Below are 21348 nucleotides of genomic sequence, written 5' to 3'. Positions count from 1 at the left end.
TTGTTTTTTATTTTAGTTTTTGAGATAGGGTCTCACTAATTTTGCCCTGACTGGCCTTTCAGTTCTTCTGCCTCTGCCTCCTGAGTAGCTGAGATTATAGTAGTGAATCACCACTATGCCAGGCTGTAACTTTATTTTTTAATAAGTAGAAATATACTCTAAAGATGAGAAGAATGTCATAATACATGAGTAATAGTCATTTATTGTCCCGTATCATGCAGTGAGCACTATTGTATCTTTCTCTGTGCAGTCCTTGTAGGTTTGTCACCAATGTGTAAATGATGTGTTCACTATGACGTCACTAGGCTCCACTGGAGTCTTACAGGACCACTGTGGCATATGCAGTCTGTTGTCCAAAATGTCAATTCAGGACATATGATTGTTTTTATGGATTGTCTGCATTTACAGTGGTTATGACTATGAATGTGTGCACAGCTGAAAAAGTTAGGTTTGTTTCTTTAAAATCTACAGTCACGCAGGGGTGGGGACAGCTCATGTAATGATTACCCATAACCTCTGCCATCTAGAAAATACCAGGAGAGTTCATAGTTAAGGCCTTTGTGAGGCATCACCATCATTCATTCCAGTTTTCTCCAAACCCTGTGAGGCAGGTGCTACAACTCTGCCCATTTACAGGGGAGAAATTGAGACTCAGAGATGCCACGTAACCTGCCCAAGATCACACTCTAGTTGTCAGTAGCAGAGTCAGAATTTGGACTCAAGCAGTTTGTTTGGCTCAAGAGTCTGCAGCTTAAGCCCCACCCTGGGCTTTTGTGCTAGATTTCCTTGTCAGGTTGCCCTGGAAGAAAGGGGCTTGGGGCAGAGTTTGAAGTGCAGACTATTTTGGCAAAGACACTGCTCCATTCTGGAGCACACAGGGACTACAGGGACTCCTTAAGAAAGGGTGGGCCATGTGAAGGAGCACTGTGACCAAGGAAGGAACAGAGTCCCAGGTCCAGCAGCCTCAAGTGCTTGGAAGACAGGCGGACCCCAGAGCCTGTGCTGGCTCCTTGTGCTAATGTGTCTTGGCCCTCCTCCTTCTGCAGAGGGAGGACCAGAGGGAGAAGCAGGAGAGAGACATTTTCCACAGGGATGAGCCAAAGTACATATTTTTAGAGGTACACAGATGGGGTAGTGGGCGGGAAAGTGCAGGGAGGGGCTGCATGTAGCACTCCCGGGAAGGGCTGAGTGTGAAGCCCCATCACAAATACCCCTGGCTGCTCTGATTTCAGCCCTCATCAGCTCTGGAGCCCAGGCAGGGACCATGCCTTCTCTGTGTCTCAGGTACCTCACCTGTGATATATGAATAAAGACATCTATGCCACATGGTTCCTGAGAGGATCGGGTGAGACTCACGTACACTTTGTTAGGCACAGGTGGAGGGTACCTTTTTGATCACTCACACACTTTGTCCCTAACGAAGTGCAGAGCAGAATGGGGTGGGGTCAGTGCTGCCTAAGCCCACTGTCCCTTTCAGGCCAGTGGCTTAGCATTTCTGTGCCTCACTTTCCTTTCTTGTAAAATTGTGATGATTTTTGTAGCTGATGTGAAGAGTGAGTGAGTTACTGCACGTGAAGCCCTTAGAAGAAGGCCTGGTATGTAAGAAGTGCCTGGGTGGAGTCAGCTGCTGTCGACTGTAACGTGTTTCCAGGAAGCTGGCCCCTTGTGAATACATACCTCACGGGGTACAGGGGATTCACACCTTGTGGTTACAGGATGAATCCAGAGTGGGAGCTTGGTGATGTTTTTGGCCCATTCACTCAGCAGAGTGTCTCCTGTGTCTGGCACCGTGTTAGATGCTGGATGTGCAAGACACAGCCTCTGCCATGAGTTAGCTGTGGCATGAAGAGACCTGGGCACAGTCAAAAATCTGGTGGGAATCAGTCCTGAAAGCCGGAAGCATAGTGGGCAGAGTATGCAGCCAGCTCATCCTGGGGAAGTTTGAGGCTTAAGAGGAACTTGTTTGAGCCTGAAAGGTGGCTAGGAGGAGCATTCTTCAGCTTTCTGATTTTTACTCTACTAGCAATTGTACTGGTGAATCGTTTTGTCAAAATTGTAAATGTGCAGAAAACCTCACTCACGTTAAGTAATATTAGAACTAAGACAGCCAGTCTTGGAACCTGGAGCAGGGGGGTGAGGAGGTAGACCTTCCATTCCATAGCCACATGACTGCATACTTTGCCATTTTCCCTCTCTGCCTTGGTATCTTCATCTATTAAGTGGGATTGTAATGATGCCCCTGGTGAGGAGTAGCATGCCAACAGAAGAGCAGCATGCAGCGATGTGAGCAATTATTCCCAAATTGGGTTCTGTGAGATGGTTGGTTTGTTTCTTAACACAGCATCTGAGTTGAAGGATGAATGGATGGATGAATGAATGTGGTCATGATTATTTTTCATGCCTGTTCTGTGGGCACCAGTCACTGGCTAGGCCTTTCCATGCCCACAGATTCATTTAGTTCCACAACAATGTTATAAATTAAATGTTACGAGCTCTTTTTACAAGTTGAGAAACATCCTCTGAGAAATGAAGTGGTTTCCTGAGAGCCATACTAGCCCTAGGGAGAACAGAGCCTGTGTGAAATCAGGTCCTCCACTTCCAACAATGTCTGTCTCACTGTCTTTCTCTGTGATGCCCTGGCTGACAGTCCTGGCAGAATGATCATTTCTGTTTCTTCCACCAGGGTAGCAATGGATCACCAGGCTCCCCAGGAGACCCTGGCCATCCAGGAACTCCAGTGAGTAGTTTTCTTTGGCTACATGGTGGCATGAGATGAGCTCTGAGGAATCATGGGTCTCACATGTTGTCTAGTCTCTATCCCAGGGAGGACTGTTGAGGAAATCTGGGTTTGAATGGTAGAAACAGACTGGAATTTAGAGAATCTGGGGAGGACCTTTTTCAAAATTTGTAATACATGTGATTATACACCAGGTACTCTGCAATCTACAGTCAAAGGCTTCTACAGCCATTAAACTCTAAAAAAATGTGTAATAAGGTTGTATAGTGGGTATTCAATGGTTTTAAGAATTGAATGTCAGGATCTAGCTGAGCAATCATGTCCACTGCAGATAGCAGCATGGAAATAGAGGTGGGGACATGAGAGCAAGAAGGATCAGTGATAGGTAGGAGAGACTGACTGGCAGAGTCCTGCTCACTGGATAGAGGATTCAGGCTTTGGAGCAGGGAATATGTTTCTTTGATGGGTTCTAGGTTTGGGTAAGTTGAAGCCTGGTCACTAGTCTACTCTCAGCCCAGCTGCTTGTATTTCTATTTTGCTAAAATATTCAGGAGGCCATCCGCAAGTGTGGTGAACCAGGGATCACAGCTGTAGGCCAATGGGCTCACAGCCATGGACTGACCGGCCCTGGGCAAGTAACTGCTGGCACTGTGCACATAGGGTGATCAGAAACCCGCCAGTCAAGGCATTTGGTCTCCCTGGTGGGTACCATCCTCCTGCTGGACCAGGGACAGCTGTGCAAAAGGCAGCTCTCTCTGACCCATTTTTTTCCATCACAGAGAAGGGGTCCTTTGTTGGATTTTCTGGGCATCTCAGGGCCTCAGAGTTGGGAGGGTTTCAAGGTTCTGAATATGTTTGGATTGGCACTTGATGTTGAAGAATTAACTCCCTGTTTTCCCTTCACAGGGTCCAAAGGGAAACAAGGGAGAAAATGGCAGCCCAGGACTTCCTGGCTTCCTGGGTCCCCGTGGGCCTCCGGTAAGCAGAGACCCAGATGGGGGACCCAAGATGCCTGGCTCTGTTCACTACCATTCCTACCACCTCCTGAGTCCTCAGCCCATTTGCTCAGGTCGTGAGGATGAGATGTGGGGTCAAAGTGCATTGTGACGTAGGTGAGAGTGGAGGACTCAGGGGTCATACCTGCTTGAGGTTTTCAATCCTACCCTCCCCAATTGTGAGACCTCAGGAAAGTTCCATAACCTCTCTGTGCCTGGGCTGCCTTGTTACTTAAATGGCGTTACACCTTCACTCACCTCTAAGAATTAAGTGAGATGGTCCAGGTGAAGGGGTTAGAGGCATACACAGGTCAACCAGGTGCTCCGTAAGTGTAAATGATGGTGGTGGTGTTTGTGGTGGGACAGTGGTGGTAATGATCTAGGAACTTTGAAGTCTCCTCAGAAAGCATTTTAAAGATGGGCAAGTTTGGGTGGCAGAGTCAGAACATGTCAAGGCCACAGGGTATGTTTGTGTCCTCAAGCTGCTCTTGAGTCTGGGTGTTCCAGATTGATACCTTGATGCAGAGAGAAGCTGTTGGATGATACTTGGGTTTCTGGAAAAAGGGATGTTGAGGGTTCAAACAATAAGGCCACTAGTATGCTCTGTCCATGGCTCACACTGTGGACTGCTGATGGATATCTGAGGGTTGTGTGGAACATGCCAGCATAGAAAGCGTCTCTATGTTCCTGTTAATCCTACTCCAGTTTAAGTCTTCCCCCTCTGGGTGCCCCCACAGCCAGTCATGCCCAGCCCATTTAGGAAGTGTCCCCTCTTTCATTCTCTTTGATCCTGCTGCCCAAGCTCTGCACAGCCCTGGCCCCTAACTTTTACTTGAATGTTTTCACTCAGTTGTCTTCTTCTCTATCCCTGTGTTACTAGTCTGGCTGCCACTGAGCAGCCAGATTTGGAATAATTATTCCATGTTTGGAATAATAATTTAATATAATAATTTAATAATAATTATAATAATTTAATCATGAAAATAGTGGGTCATTTGTCTACCCCTTACTATGTTCTAGCATCTTACAAATACTGATGCATTCTAAATATCTTACAAATACTGATGCATTTAAATTTCAAGGCACCCCATGAGGCAGGTGTCTTCCCATTTTATAGGTGAAGAAACTGAGGCACAGCAAAGTTAGAAGATGTAAGATTCAGTGTCACAGAGACAGGCAGTAATGGAGCCAAGATTCAAACTCAGATCCCAAAGTCTTATTTCATATACTGTGAACCTGGTTCTCAGAGTAGCCTCCCTTTCACAACCAGACAATTGGCAAAATTGATAACCCAGAGGCCCTCTTGTAGAGTTGCATCCATCCCATTGACAAGGAGCCCAGAACTGGAGGCTCCCCTCTCATCTTGGGACAGTTCTGCCGTCTGCAATGGCTGGCCACGGAGCCTTATTTGGAATGTCCTTGGTCAGGTAGATCATCGATTGCTGTTTTTGCAAGAATGTGACTTGAGTGAAAATGTCTGTTTTGAAGGAAATCAGGTAATGTACACTGCACTGATGCTACCAAACCAATTGATCCTTTGTTCTGCTTGTAGGGAGAAGCAGGAGAGAAAGGAGTTCCAGGAAAGGAGGCAAGTATCCCACCCTTCTCCTTGTTGGCCACCTTTCCTGGGGGACGTGCAGGCCCTGCACCAGGTCTGAGAGGCCTGGGCAGGCTAAGGGGCGCTGAACTTTAACAGGGACCCTCCACCTGATTTAATGTTCTATGGTCACTGTGTTGCTGTTATGAATTGTTTTTAAACAAGGGACTCATTTTAATTTGTGCAAACTTACAAATTATGTAGCCACCAGGGGTATCATCTGCAAGTGTACCTTTTCTTAGCCATTCCTCAGCATTGCTTTATCAACAAATCCTACCACAGTTTTGCAGTTCCTCACAGAGGTAGCCAGGTCTCCCCATAGCTTCCACGTGGACACTAGTCCAACCGGTGATCCTATCTCACCTGGACCATTGAAGTTGCCGCCTAGTGGGTTTCTTCTGTCTGGTCTTGCCCCTCTCCACCCAGTGGCTGGAGTTCTGTGGGACATAAGCACTTCATGGCATGTTAAATTCATTCCCAGCCCTGGCCTCCCCTTGTGCTCTCAGTGGACTCCAAGATGCTTCCATCCCTCTTCTTCTCATTGCCCCTCCATCTCTGAGCTCCAGTCACTCTGGCCTTTTAGTTCCCCAAACAGCAAATTATTTTCCAGGGCCCTTTTCAAAAAACCTTCTCCTGCACTCTCCTTATGCCAACTTCCCTTGACCACAGAGACAAAGCAGATGCCCACCTCCCCAGCCTGAGTACCCTGCGGTGTTCTGCCCCAGCAAAGGAGCCCAGCCCACAGCAGGTACCAAAAGTCTCTAATGAGAGATGAGCAGAAGAATGAACAAGTGCAAAGAGAAGAGCTCCATGGAAATCAGCTAGCTCACTCATTTCAAAGTCTGTACCTTCCTTCTTGAAAAAGGAAGACCAATTATCATGCTGTTTTGGGGCTACTTTCCCAAGTGGGTATTTTCCTTGAAACAGGACCAGTAGGCTCCATTTCTGGGAAGCATCTGCTCCTGGCCCAGAGGTGGAAAGTACCCCAGGCTCCCATTTCCAAGGGTGCTTGTAGTTAGGCTGCTGCCTATTCAAATTCTCTCTGGCCCCTATTTCCTTTTACAATAAAGTCCAGGCTAAGCAAGTCTCTAAGGGCTTCCTCTGTCTGACCCTACTCTCTCTCCAATATGAGCTCTTGCCTCTTGCTGGACCATGCACAATATAAGTTTAGCTTCCCCATCACCAAGGCCTGATCTTGACTCTTCTCTCCACTTGGTGCATCTTTCCCTTCCCACCTCCCCTCCCTGTTGGAGCCCATCTGATCTTCCAGGCATGTTCTTCCCAGCAGGCAATGTCACGCTCTTTCTCCCCAGGGCTCCCATCGGACCTTCTTGAGCCTCTGTAACAGAAGTCAAACCCTCTGTCAATGTATTAGAATCAGTTGTGCCCATGTCTGCTTCTGAGTGAGGCTGTGCACGCCCTGAGGACAAGGACCATACCTTCCCGGCTCCTCTGAATGCGTCACAGGGCTCAGGTGTCACTTGCACAAGGGCATGGGATGGATGTTTCTGGATGGGGGTGGCAGATTTGGTTAGGCTCAGAAGAGCTCAAAAGTATGTTTGCTTTCTCAAACCAATGTAGGTTCTGTCTTCCTGGTTAAGGGACACCAGCCTCTGGGCTGAACTTGCACCCCCAGTAGTAAGCCCTGGTCTTGGTATTTTTAAATTGGGTATCCCAGCAGTGGAGACTGTAAAGGTGTATTCCTCATTTCTGCTGTGAGTGCTCTCCTGATGCTGTGGGAAGCTAGAAAAGTGCTGCTCTTTATGTGCTGGCTGGGCAGGGGTAGGTAGCTTCCTGGAGGAGAGGTCTGAGGCAAGGCCTGGGCAGAAGGTGGGAGCATGCCACAGGCACAGGGAAGATGACCAGCAGAGGCCAGGAAATGTCAGATGGACATGCTACCTGTGTTGGGGACCCAAGATCGTTGGTTTGACTCTCCAGTCAAAGTCAGCCAGGGCCCCAATGGCAATAAGAATTTATCAAAGGTCAATTCATATCATCCCACGGGGGTATGCCAAGGGAGGTGGGGTTTATCCTGACAGAGGTAGAGGAGGAAGTGACAGAAGCTCGACTATGGGCTGGCACCATCTTGGTCAGGGGTGGGCAGGGGCAGGAAAAAAGGAGTAAAGAACAAGTGACCAATCCCATATGGAGAAATCAGATAAGAGCTCTTAGATCTCTTGTCATCAGACACAGTTGTGTGGAAGAACCAATAAAACAAACTGCCAGCACAGATGGCCCTGAAGAAATGACCACAGTCCTCTTATCTAATTGCAGGGGACCCCTGGGAAGCCTGGAGAGCCAGGAACCAAAGGAGAAAGGGTAAGTGGGGAGTACAGTCACCTTGAGTAACCTTAATGTGACTTTTGCAAAGTGGCAAGGGGACTTTGAAGCTGGCATTTGCCCTACTGGCCAGCCATCTCATGTAGTGACTTCTGTTCCCTGGAATATCTCAAGCCCAAGGGGCGGTGGCTTTTTCTCCCCAATATTATTATAGGCAGTGTTTCTTTCCTTTTCTTTTGGTTGTGATTTTGAGAAATAAAATCATGATCATAATTACAAATGCAAAGGCAAGTGTTGGGAGACTTTGACAGATTCCCTTCTGGCTATGTGCGAATGTGTGTGCATGATGTGCCTGGCTCCCCTAGTGCCAATTTGCTGGGAGCCAGATTTGTCACTGGAGGTGACAAGGGAACAGATTTTCCCATAATGAGTCGTCTTGGCGCCACGCTCAGAAAGCCTTTCTTTACATTTCATTTCTCAAAAAAACAATGGGGGGTCATTTTCCCTGCAGAAAAGCTGCAGGGGGACAGGGAGCGTCCTCACACTCACAAGACTGCTGCTCCCTTTAGTGGCTTGACACATCTCATTTGCCCACGGTCCTGCCTTTGGATATCATTGCCAACCCCACTCCACTCCTGCTTGTTTCTTAAGGTTCTTCAAAGAATTTATCTCTGCTTTCTTTGCAAGTTGAATGGGTGGGCTGGCAGGCTTCTCCTGCAACCAGGAGAGCTATGTGGAAGCAGGGTCTAAGGCGGCTCACCTTTGCCCCTTTCTCCTTCCAATGGCTTTGATCCCACTGTCCATGACTGTTGGTTCCTCAGTGATGGAGCCTGAGCATGGCTGTGGTTGAGAAGGCATTGGTTCTTCAATCAGTGTGTCACTCAGGTGCCCGTGGAAGCCATTGCTGCAGAGAATGGACTGGCATTTTGATTGGGAGCCAGGAAATTCAGACACACACAGGAATCTCTTCACTAACATCTGATCAATAATCAGAGAGCTTGTCTTTCTTCTGTTAAGTGGTTTCTGGGACCACTGCCACGGAGCCCTTAGACTCCCCATTCCTTTATACTCCTGGGACATTTGAAATAGGGGACAAGTCCTCTTACCGCAAAGTGACATGAAGACACTTCATGAGTAGGAAATGTGGTGCAGTGTGTGTGGTGGGGACTGGCATCTAATGGATTAGGGCTTTTATAGAAATGAATTCAAGATCACCATGGATTGCTGTGTCCTCATGAAATGCATCATACCTGGAAAACTGCGGTGACTCCCTTGAGTCTAGATAAGTTAATTTTTTAGTGCACTGATTTTGTGATTATTGTTCAAATTTTTATTACCATATATTAATTAGACTGGGGGTTTCATTATGATAGTTCCATACATGCGTATGATATACTTTAATCATGTTCACCCTTGTTAAAAATTTAAAACTAATGCAGGGACATAGTCAAATAATGAAAACTACAAAAAAGGAAAAGCAGTGGAAGTCATGGGTCTCTTCCATCTTACCCCTTAAGCAGCCTCCTCCCCTTTCCTAGGCCTCTGCCTGTACCTGTTTTTCTTTTTTCTTTTTTTAATCTTTCCTAAGAGTCTGTTCATACAGAATCCAGGAGTGTTGTAAACATGCATATACCTTTGCTTTTAGCTTCCTCAGCTTTCTCCATGGTTTTTGTCCTGCAGTTCTCCACTTAAGTACTCATACTGGAGATGGTTTCAGAACCATATAGTCTTCTTTCTCAGAGGCTCCAGCCATAACCATGGCTGTGCCACATTTCCAGTTACTATCTTGTTTCTCTTCCATTTCTCCCTATTCCTCCCTCTGTCTGCTATATCCTAGTACTAGAATCCCATTACACTCTGAGGCCATTAATGTGACTACCATGTTTACAGACCCACTGGCTGCCAGAGCTCACTGGCCAGAAACACTGTACTACCCAAGTGCTGAGCACTGGACTCCTTGCCCAGGGGTTGCCATATTCCCAAGTCACTGATCCAGTACTTCAGTGTCTGGATCAGGTGGGGAGAAAGGGTCCCAGACAGTGGGTGCTCCATGAAATCATCTTCCATGAACTCACTGGAGCCGAGGGAGAGGTGTGGGGGTATCTGGTGAGATAGGGCACTCTTCTGCAGCTGATGGAGGACAAAACCACACCAGGAGTGGGCTGGCTGCATGGACGTCAGTCTGTATGGCCCAGCAGCCTTCTCTAATCAGACCAAGAGCTGCACTTTTGGGGTACAGCCTGGGATTGAGAAATTCTTAAGATTAAAAAGTGATAGTGGTGTTCCCACCCATTCTTCCCCATGGCTTACAATTAACCACCAATGTTGCCTGCCACAATATTTTATGTATACCAAGCAAATATAGTACAGATTTTTATCCCTCCCCACTTTTTAAATTCGGTGGATACTGTTCAGCACCTCAAATATTTCCCTTAATAATGAACCTTAACCTTGTCCCTGGCAAGTCTCCTCATGTTCTAATATTGCAGTGTACTCTGCTACATGGGTGAACCATTTCTTTCTTCCCCTAGATGATAGCCACATGAGTGGTTTCCATTCTGATTGGAACTTGGTAATTAAAGTTCTTTTCCAAACCTCTATAACTCTGTGGCATGTTCTGCATAATCAAGTCACAGTATCCCAGGAGTCAGAGGACAGGACCTCCAGCAGTAGCACTTGCCTATCATGTGTGGTCACCTTCCATCCTGAACCCACTCTCTGATACCCTTCTCTTCTTTCTAGGGAGATCCCGGGATCAAAGGGGACAAAGGACTTCCTGGTGGGAAGGGCCAGCCTGGAGACCCTGGGATTCCAGGTCATAAAGGCCACACAGGCCTTATGGGCCTCCAAGGGCCACCTGGAGAGAGTGGACCAGCCGGGCCCCCGGGGCCTCCAGGCCAGCCAGGGTTTCCAGGACTGAGGGTAAGGTGCTACATTATGTGGGGCTGCTGAGGACTTGGGGGGAAGTCAGGGAAGTGTGTGAACTTCACGGGGAGCAGGTGGCAGATCCCAGGCCACTGGTAACTGGTTATGCGACAGGAGACAGGTTACGTCCCTTCTCTGAGCCTGCCCTTTCCTTGCTGCAAAGAAGAATGAGAAAATGATTTTTAACTTGTTATGATTAGGTGGAATATCCAGTTACCATCTTGTTTCAGTAATCAAGAGATGCTCAGAAATAGAGGCCCTCTGTCCAGCCTTCTGTCCCAGGGGCAGTAAGTCTCAATGCTTCATTCCTTGGGCTTTAAAACCCTTTTGCTCCAGGACCCTGTGCAAAAAGTGACTGAGCAGATGGGCTATCATGACTTGAGCTTCGCTGTGGGATGGCTTGCCATCCATTTTCTACTTTGCCTTACTGTTCTATGCCTTCCTGGATATTCATTCTTCCATTCATTTTTTTTTTTTTTGCTGAATGTAAAAAAGAAAGGCTGGTTTAGAGTAGTATTTTCTTCTTTCTTTTAGCATATTTTATTTTAGTGGCAGAACTCTTATTTACATGACCTTGTAATATAGGCACATTGGCTATAAGATGATAAAAGCCAGGTTTCCTTCATGGGTGTGCTGATAAGGTTGGTCTCAGAGGCCCTGTGAAGTCCCATTCCCCCTCCATGGCCCACTTGGTTATGTTCACAATGCATGGGATGGTTGACTCCTGCTAACTCTGATGCTCTGTGGTTTCATCAACTTCTGGTGGCTGTAGTTAGTCTGAGTTTTGGCCACCCTGAAAGAGGCTGGGCAGCCAGGACCTGCCTCCTGTCCAAGTTTAGGTGCAAGGAAGGAGGACTCAATTGGCTTCCAAAGCTCGCTTGGTACCTTGCCAAGTTTTCCATGACCTGCTGCTGTGAGTAGTGATGGGATGTCTGAGGCTGTCACTAAAGATTAAGAATAAGAGAACAAGGAAATAGAATCCATTCTATTCCAGGTGCTAGGGCAACAGAGATGAGTACAGTAGGACCCCATCCTTGAGGGGAGATGTTGCCCTGGAGGAGTAAGACAGAAAGGGTGAGCTCAATGGGGGATGAAGACTGCTTTCCTAGGTCCTTCTCAGAATCCCTGCCATGTGTGAGCTTGGAGATAGCATCTGCCTCTTTGATAAACGCTTCATCTTCTTTGGACCAAGCATCAGGACTTTATCAGACAGTTGCTTAGAGCTAGCAGTGACCAGAGCAGGACAAAATGGACTCTAGGAACCAGAGGGTCCAAGAGGCCAGGCCAGAGAGTCAAACATAAGTTCATGCATGAGGCAGCCTATAACTTGTGCTCTGGTGAACAGGGCTGTGGCAGAGGGAGACTGGGCACACACCACCAAAGCCCTGTACCGGGAAGAACATGAGAGTGAATTCATAAGCACATTGGTTTGTGCCAGAAGGAAATCCAGTGAATGAGCTGGAGATTTTGGAGGGAAGGGCAATAGTGGCTCAGGGAGCCCAGTGTCCAGGTCACTGTGCCAAAGGTCATGGTGCTGTCTGCTGATGAGGTGGAGGAAGGGACTGTAATGTGTAAGGGACTAGACAGAGGATGTGCTTCTCTGTGTATAGGTTACCCAGGAGCTTCTTGGTTCCCTAAGCCCTCTGGGAAGAGGAATAAAACTCTACTTCCCCTGCCCCCTAGGGCGAATCTCCATCCCTGGACACCCTGAGGCGGCTGATTCAGGAAGAACTTGGGAAGCAGCTGGAAAGTGAGTAGCTTGACTTTATTTCAGACTTCAGGTAGGAGCCCCATGGAACAGTCCTTGTGTGCATCCTTCAGTATTTATGTGTCTAGTTTGAAAAACACTCTAGGGACAAACAAATGTGGGGTAGCAAGGCTGAGGAGCATGCAGAAGACTGGTCAGCTGTTAATCGACACTCTGGATCCCTCTGCAGAGCTCCTTAGTGGGCCTTCAGTTTCTGCTTGATGGCCTCTAGTGAAGGAGAGCCCATCCTCTGTAGTCCACTCTGCCGTGATAGTTTGTACACTCTGTGCCTTCAATCATTTATCTAATCCAATGATTTGTGGAGGCCTGTGTGGACCTCATGGAACTCAGAGTCTAGGGGAAGAGATAGATCAGTAAATAGACAAAACAACTTCAGTTCCATAAGAAAAGTTCTGTATCTTACTTTGGCACAGAGGACATTGGAAAAGGATAGGTGAGTATTCCTAAGATAGCCCAGAGGCAGAGAATGGAGAAGGAAGACTTCCTAAGGAAGGGCCATGTGAGTTTCAGGTTGAAAGATGGAATGAGACCCTACACCTTTGGAACACCACATGGGAAGACCCCAAGAGGAACGGGAATGCACAGTGCTTTAATCTTCAGTATTTGATTTATTGCTAAATCCCTTATCCAGCCTGGGTCTGGTGCCTAGCAGCTGCTGGGGAGGGACGGTAGAATGGTAGCAGCACTAACATCAACGTGTGGGCTTCCTCACTTCCTCAGAGACAAGAGGGTGTCTCAGCATGGGCACACACATGATTGTTTGAGGGATGGCAAGGAGCAGAGATATTGAGCAACTTACCTAAGGCTGAAGAGCTGGAGGTGTATGGCTGGCTTCACACTCTAGTTGGATGTTTTGCACCACCAAATCCACTTGAATAATTACCTTTTCCGCTTTCTCTGCAGTAGAGGCTTAAGAGAAAAAACTCACAGATGATACTGTTTGCAGAAAAACAGAAAAATCTCTACTTTCTAGGCAGAAATGGGCAAAAGGGGAGGCTGCTGTTATAGTGTATCTGTGTCGCAGTTATTTTGCACCTCTCATGTACGCTGTATATGAAGACACAGAAGTAAAAAAGGTGACCCTGTTCTTTGCCCCTTTGGAGTTCAGGTGAATATAGCCCATGTCCATGCACAAGAGAGCAAAAGAGCATTACCAGGAGCAGACAGCAAGGGGAGGGCTGTAAAAGTGAGGGAGGTGAGGGAAGGACGGAGATGAGGCTGGGATGTGTGCCCTGCTGGTTGTAACAAGCTTAAAGGATGTGTGTGGAGATCTCCAAGTCAGCCTCCTGGGTGTTCGATTTGTTAAAGACAGAACTGTCTCTTCCCTTGTGGAGTTTCCAGCGAAGAGCTAGGATAAGACCTCTTTTGAACTGGTCTGCATGGAGCTTCTGCTGAGTCAAATCCTTTCTTCCACACTATGAGAACTGAGCATCAACTGCACTTTAAAGATGGGAAAATCAAGTTCCGGAGAAGCTGAGCAAATTGCCAAGGTCACAGAAGTAGAGGGCACATCCTCTTGGTGCCCTGCAAATGAGCTGTAGGAGGGAAGAATCAGCCAGGCAGTGATAGGACCCCAGTCTTCCTTGGTTCTAGTGCTAAAATGCTGGTACACACATCCACAGGATGGACATTTGGACCTGATTTTCTGTGACTGCTAACAAAAGTGTCTCTTGGTGGCCATCAAATCCTTTGCCCAACAGAAAGGCAAACCAGGCCAGCAGTTGGACCTTTATGTTTCGAATTAATTCTATAATTTTCGTACTGTAGACATGTAAGCATCCTTAATGACCAGCAAATCTACCCTTTGGTTTAAGATGAGGAATTTGACAATCAGAAAGAAAAACTCACTAAGCAGTTTACATAATCCACTTACACCCACTAGGCCTCAGTTTCCCCAACTGAAAATTACGTCAACTGCTACTGCTGTGGCTAACACTGCCAATACTGTTCCCATCACCAGGAAGAGTATACCACCACTGCTGCCGATATCGCTACTGTCAGTGCTATTGCAGATGCTACCAGTACCATGGTTACTGCTGCTACTACTCGTGCTCACGCTTGTGGCACTATTGCTGCCAGGACTATTACTACTGCTTTTTGTCCATACTGCTCGTACTGCCCAACCTGCCAGCGGTAGTACTACTGTAACTACTCCCAGTGCTACTGGCAGTGTGACTGTCGGTGCTATGCTATTGCTGAGACTACTGTTAACACCGCTGCTGCCAAACCTGATAATACTGCTGCCATTAACACTGCCACTTCCAGTGCTGTTACTACTGCTGGCAGGACGGCTAGTACTCCTTCAGCTCTGCAACACTACCAATACCATCGCTGCTGATTCTGCTGCTGCTGTTGACACTGTTGCTGCTTTCATTGGCAGTTTTGCCACTACCAGTGCTGATTCTAGCTGCCACTGTTTTATTGGAATAATCTCACTTATTCCATCCTCACACCTGCTGGTGAAGTAGTGTTACTTCATTGTCTCCCTTTTACAGAATAGGAAACCAAGGCTGAGAGAGGTCCAGTGGCTGACCAAGGCTGCAAGGCTGTCAGTGGCTGCCTGTGGTCCCTTCTCCACCTTGGGATCCTGCCCAGGCAGCCAGGCTGCAAGGACAGTGACAGTCACCACTGGCTGAGTCATCCTGTAGCCTGCCCAGGCAGAAGTTTGCGTACAGATGCTGCACATGTGTTGTGTGTGTGTGTGCCGATGGTGGTGTTCTCACTTTTGTTTTTACGGTTGTATTTGTCCCCTGAGTTCCTAGCTTTGCAGCAAACTGCTGCCATTCCAACCGTTGTCACCTATCCACTCTTCATGAAAAGTCTCTGTTTTTCCCATTCCATAGCCAAACTCGCCTACCTCTTGACCCAGATGCCTCCAGCACACGTGAAGGCCCCTCAAGGCAGACCTGGGCCCCCAGGTCCTCCTGGAAAAGATGGGCTTCCAGGTCGAGCAGGCCCCACTGGGGAGCCAGGCCGACCTGGCCAGGGAGGTTTAGAAGGACCCTCGGGACCAATAGGTCCCAAAGGTGAGTGTACACAAGGAAGACGGGTGTTTGATAGACTCATGAGGACTGAGGAGGAACTTGGTGTGAGGTGCACACTCCATGGATCCTGCATTATTCATTCTGCTCCCATTTCCTCTAGCTTGATGAACACCCTGAATTTTGGCGTCATGTAATTTCTTCATATGTTTAAGAGATTTTCATACTTGACATTTTTGCAAAAATATTCTTCTGCTAAAAAGATTGAATCGATTCCCTCCTACTTTCTTGTTCTTTCTTCATCTCCCCTACTCAAGTTTCAGTTGGTAAATACAAATGATCTCCTCTTTTCCCCACCCAAGATACAACTGACACAAGAATAGGACATTTAATCTCTGTGTACTGGGCGTTAAATGCTGGCTTCCTTTTTGTTTGTTTCTTTCTACATTTTAATTCTCTTCTCCTTTTATTTTATCATTTTCATATTTACATGTGTATGCATTGTTTGTGCCACCTTTCCCCCCACCCCTCCCTAACTGCCCCCTAGCTTCCAGGCAGAACCTGTTCCAACGTCTTCTTCAATTTTGTTGAAGAGAAAACATAAGAGATAATAAGAGAGACATCTCATTTTTGCTAGTTCAGGATAATGATAGCTATACAGAGAGATTCCTAGCTTTGCTTCCATGCACTTGTGGATTGCAATCCACATTGGTTCATCTCTACCGGACCTCTTTGCTACTTCCTGGTCCCCTTCCCATAGTGGCCTCTGACAGTTTAAGATCACTTTATTTGCTCCTCAACAGGGAGCACATCAACCACATTCAAGGTTTAGGTTTCTTTTCCTTTCCCTATTTCTCCTGTGTGTGTTCTCCCCGTAGTGTGTGACCCATGGCCAATAATATTACTGCATTTGTTTTAGGCTTCTAATCCACATATGTGGGAGAACATGCAATTTTCTGAGCCTGGCTAACTTCACTTAAGATGATGTTCTCCAGTTCCATCCATTTACTAGCGAATGACAAAATTTCATTCTTTTTGTGGGTGAATAAAATTCCATTGTATATAAATTCTGCATTTTCTTGATTCATTTGTTGATGGTGGGGCATCTTAACTGTTTCCATAGCTTGGCTATTGTGAATAGTGCTGTAATAAACGTGAGTGTGCAGGTGCTTTTGTAATAGCCTGAGTCACATTCCTTTGGGTATGTCCCTAGGAGTGGGATTGCTGGATCACATAGCAGATCTATGTTCAGTTTTTTAAGAAGCCTCCATATTTTTTTCCAAAGTGTTTGTACTAGCTTCCATTCCCACCAGCAGTGTATGAGGGTTCCTTTTTCCCTGCATCCTCGCCAGCATTTGTTGTTGGTAGTGCTCTTCATGATAGCTATTCTAACAGGGATGAGGTGGAATCTTAATGTGATTTTGATTTGCCTTTCCTTTATGGCCAGGGAAGGTGAGCATTTTTTTCATGTGTTTTTGGCCATTTGGATTTCTTCCTTAGAAAAAGTTCTGTTTAGTTCAGTTGCCCACTTCTTTATTGGTTCATTGATTTTTGGGGAGAAGTCTAACTCTTTGAACTGTAGTTAAAATTGACCACTAATTGTCCAGCTCTCAGGAAGAGTGACACAACTGGCCACTGGAGCTCTGGACAGCAGTAGGTCTCTCCTTTAAGGGAAAGAGCCTACCACTCTCTCGCAAGCAGATTAACACTGACTGTCTTCAGGGAGGCTGATGTGAAGAGCATAGAGGAAGCATGACGCCAGACTCCTAGCCTGAAAACCACTCCCTTCTGATGAGGAAGGCACAGGGGGTGTGGTGTCATTTCAGCCGCCTCTGGGTGACCCGGAGTTAAGGAAATGAATGACCCTTGCATCTGTCACTTTTGACCTCCAATGTCCTTTTACTTATCCATTCATTCCCTAGAAACTTTCTTCTGTTGGAAAGGCTTTTTGTTAAATTTGTGTGTCCTAAACCTACTCGTATTAATCCATAAAACAAAATATATGAAGTGATTAGCCATAAGAAAGCATAAAATGCAGAAAACATTGGACTGTGTCAGAATCCTGATGAAATGTAACGACTAAAGTAGTAGAAGTGAGTGGTCTAAGGATTCCATGAACTAGCAGAATTTAAATTTGGATTACAAAAAAAACGTATGATGCATGCAGGAGGTATTTTGTAAATGACATGGCAAAATAGTGAATTCTGAAAAAAGAGTTGAGAGAGACAATTTAATCAAATCCTAAATCTTAAATCAAATATCTTCTAAATATCCTGCCAGAGGGAATGGTCCCCCTCTCCTCTAAATATATGTCATTTTTTAAGTTCTTAGGATGGTATTTATCACATTATGTTTTTTGTGTCCTGTTTCATCTAGCTTATTAGATTTCACACTTCTTGAGAATAGATCTGGGTTACTATTGCATGTACCCATGTCAGCTAGCATGTTGAATTTGTTCACTTACCACTGAGTTCTTGCTCCATGAAGGTTCAGATAAAATGCTTTGAGAACATGGGGAAGTGCAGACATGAATGGGGGCATGCATGTGTGCTTATGTGTGTGTGGAGGGGAATGTGTGTGATTGAGTCTGTGTGTGTACATGAGAGTGTGTGTAAATTTACTAGTGTGGGTGACTGGGTAGATGAGTGCTCAAATGAACATTTTTGTAAATTTGTATATTTGAGTGTGTGTTCACATATGCATATCCTGAGTTGGAGCAGGTATGTATGTTTGTGTATATGTGAGTGTGTGTGTGTGTGTGTGTGTGTGTGTGTGTGTGTGTGTGTGTGAATGGAAACCAGAGTATAGGGTGGGGGAGTGTGTGTGTTAGGGTAGTTTAGAGTTGACCCTGTAGTAGCATGGGGTTGTGCTTGAAGACCAGGACTCCCTGTCTCTAACTTTGCCATGGGTCTCCACTAATAAAGGTCCATGTTTTTCTCACCAGGTGAGCGAGGAGTCAAAGGTGACCCAGGTGTACCTGGAGTTGGACTCCGAGGCGAGATGGGACCCCCTGGAATCCCAGGTACGAAGTATCTGATGTCTGAGGGGTGGGTAGACATTTACAATAAACACACTTGGTGTTCCTGCCTGTGGCCACATGGGACTCAAAAACGGGCTGGGTTCAACTGACCAGAACACACATCACTTACTTTTTATCAAGTGTTTCTGAAGTTCTTGAGGTGTACTTCATGAATCAGAACTCTGATAACTTACTGACTGTATCAAAATAGCTAGAAGAAAGGATTTAATGTTCCCAACACAAAGAAATGATAAATGTTTGAAGTTATGCTAATTGCTCTGATTTGATCATTACACATTGTATACATGTCCTGAAAGAATCCATTGTACCCATAAGTGTACAATTATTATATACCAATAAAAATAATAGTAAATGACCAAAAATCCTGAGAAATGGTCCTAAGGGAATCAATACTTAGGGTTAAATAGGTCCAGGCATGCTGGGGATGTATCTCCCTTTGGAACATTCCTTGTGTGTATTAACTTATTAGAAGAACTAAGGAGCATGGTAAGAAAAATGCTCATTTTATTTTTGGTAGTACTGGTTTTGAGCTCAGGGTATGAGTCTGCTAGGCAAACACTTTACCATTGAGCCATGTTGCCATCCCTTTTTGCTTTAATTTATTTTTTAGGTAGAGTTTCACACTTTTTATCTAGGGTCAGCCTCTGACTGCCATCTTCCTACCTGTGCCTCCTGTGTAATTGGGATTGCTTTTTCTCACATGGGGGTCTCACTAACTTTTTGCCTGGACTGGCCTTAAATTTCAGTCCTCACAATCTCCACTTCCTGGATTCCTGGTATTACAGTAGTGAGCCACCATGTCAGGCCCATTTGTTTCATTTAACCCCATGTTTTCCAAACTCACTTGAACATGAAACTCTTTCTTTCTCTATGCACTTGTTCATGTCCCGTTAGTATTCCTGAGAATAGTCCTGTGGTAGGTGGTAACCTGTCCTGTGTCTGAGGTGGTCCCGGGTTATGACACCTTCAGCTCTGGAATTCAACATGCCTGGGAATATGGGGACAAGTTGACTATCCTGCCTGGTGGCTGTATTGGTAAATCTCCAGAGTGTAGCAGTCATGCTGCAAGAGCAAGTGCTAGTGCAGAAGAAATGCAACTCTGTGTTATCAAACACTCTGCAGTTTAAATTTTAATTCTAATACATATGCTTACCTGAGGTCATTTATGAATTTTGGGCCTATAGGTAATTTTAATTTTAGTATTTATTCTTTCAGGATTTTCCCATTTTGCTAAAATATGCACATACTATTATTTTTATTAGAGAAGATAGATATACTCTATACTTTTTTACAGTTTGCCTACTTTCAAATAAGTTATAAGAAATATTTTCTAAATAGTGTGATTACAAATTTAGATACAAAGACAAGAGAGAAACCATTTAGAAGAGGAAATACATAGTAATCTGTAACAAGTTACACCAATGTGAGGTCAAGGTAATAAACACACTCCAGTGGTTCCTTGTTGAAGGAATGAATAACACTGCCCATCTGAAAACTGTTGGTGTACACAGGATTACAGATTAAATAACTTTTACCAAAGCATTACTAGAATGCACAAAATGTCTGAATACATTAAGATTTGCCTTTTGTTTATTTTATAAGGAGTATTCTGACAAGATGTTTACTAATACTTCATAAGGAATATCACTGCCAGAATTGGCCACTACAACTAACACTGAGCTTCCCAGGGAAATAGGTTGATCATGTATGGTATTTATAATGCTTGCTACATGGATGAATAGAAGCATAAAATTTTGGTATGGATAATTGCTATTTACTTATATCTTAGATGTTGTGTTTGACCATGATTTTGCAAAATTAAGTTAATATGGTCCAAGTTTAATGTGTAGATGAAGCTGAAAGAAGGCAGAAGATTTGAAACAAGTTAGATATTTGACAGTGGGATGTCACCAGGTATCTGTAAAGACTGGTATATTGTGACAGATCAAGCCTTGGTGTCCAACTCTGAGTTCGGACACATATCCCAGAACCACATAAGAACATAGAAGCCTGCTTTCGTGTCGCGTCTGACTCAGGTGGAAAGCATGTCCCCGCCTAGACCTCCCCTTGTTCATTTTCTCTCTCTAGAGGTGCCTGGATCACTGTGCTAGTTCAGACAGGGAAGGGCACGTTTCTTGCATGTCCAGGTGCTCCTGGTATCTGGTGCTCATAACTCAGACTGGAGCACCAAATCAGGTGATGTTATCTCCAAGGACATTTCAAGTCCATTGTGAGCAGTGAAAGCAGGCTCTTTTGCTCCCAGAAGAGATGTGAACCACTTTGCTTCTTTTGCTCCCTTGGCCAGGTCAACCAGGGGAACCTGGCTATGCTAAAGATGGACTTCCAGGGAGTCCTGGCCCTCAAGGGGAGACAGGACCAGCTGGACATCCTGGCCCTCCAGGCCCACCCGGTCCCCCTGGACAGTGTGACCCTTCCCAGTGTGCCTACTTTGCCAGCCTTGCTGCCCGGCCGGGTAATGTGAAGGGCCCCTAGAAGATTCCGGAAAGCCAGAAGACTGCGGTGAATTTCTGAAACTTGAACTTAGAGCCTGAAGGGAAGCCAGAGGCCTTGGAACATTTCAGCTCCATCCTTTTTTCCTTCTTCCCTTTATTCTCTCTCTCCCACCCTTCCTTCCTTCCTTCCTTCCTTCCTTCCTTCCTGTGAAAAGGTATCAAATTTCAGACATGCTGGATAATAGAATATCACCAGGTGTCTATAATAAAGACAGGTGCATTGGGGCTGACACTTGCCGAATGTACCACTCTCTCTCCCTCCCTCCCTCCCTCCCTCCCACCCTTCCTTCCTTTCTTCCTTCCTTCCTTCCTCCTTGCCCTCTTCCCTTTCTTCCTTTCTCTTTAATTTTCTTGAGAAACCTCAAAATAATTAAAACCAACAGATGCTGCCGGCTGGTCAGATAACTATTAATATTATTATTAATTACTGTTATTTCATATGCTAATGCTTGTGAACCTCTCCTCTCCTCTGAAGCTGGGAGAGCTTGACTGCAAACAGGAGGAGGATTCTT

At 45.8% G+C, this 21348-nt stretch overlaps 1 protein-coding gene across 1 annotated transcript in view; it reads left to right on the top strand.

Moving 5' to 3' along the window:
* Positions 1 to 20977, top strand: part of Col22a1 (collagen type XXII alpha 1 chain) — a 247389-nt gene extending 226412 nt beyond the window's left edge. Inside the window, exons 56-64 of the mRNA XM_020188246.2 lie at positions 2684 to 2737; positions 3644 to 3715; positions 5285 to 5320; positions 7604 to 7648; positions 10352 to 10531; positions 12218 to 12284; positions 15146 to 15328; positions 18228 to 18305; positions 20629 to 20977. Coding sequence (XP_020043835.2) covers positions 2684 to 2737; positions 3644 to 3715; positions 5285 to 5320; positions 7604 to 7648; positions 10352 to 10531; positions 12218 to 12284; positions 15146 to 15328; positions 18228 to 18305; positions 20629 to 20816 — 903 coding nt within the window. The 3' untranslated portion in view covers positions 20817 to 20977. The remainder of the gene's footprint in view (positions 1 to 2683; positions 2738 to 3643; positions 3716 to 5284; positions 5321 to 7603; positions 7649 to 10351; positions 10532 to 12217; positions 12285 to 15145; positions 15329 to 18227; positions 18306 to 20628) is intronic.
* Positions 20978 to 21348: the final 371 nt, after the last annotated feature.

This window comes from Castor canadensis, chromosome 3 (genome assembly GCF_047511655.1).
Source record: "Castor canadensis chromosome 3, mCasCan1.hap1v2, whole genome shotgun sequence".
Classification (NCBI taxonomy): Eukaryota; Metazoa; Chordata; class Mammalia; order Rodentia; family Castoridae; genus Castor; species Castor canadensis.
The sequence above is the reverse complement of the archived record's forward strand: the minus strand, read 5'-3'. Positions and strand labels throughout refer to the sequence as shown.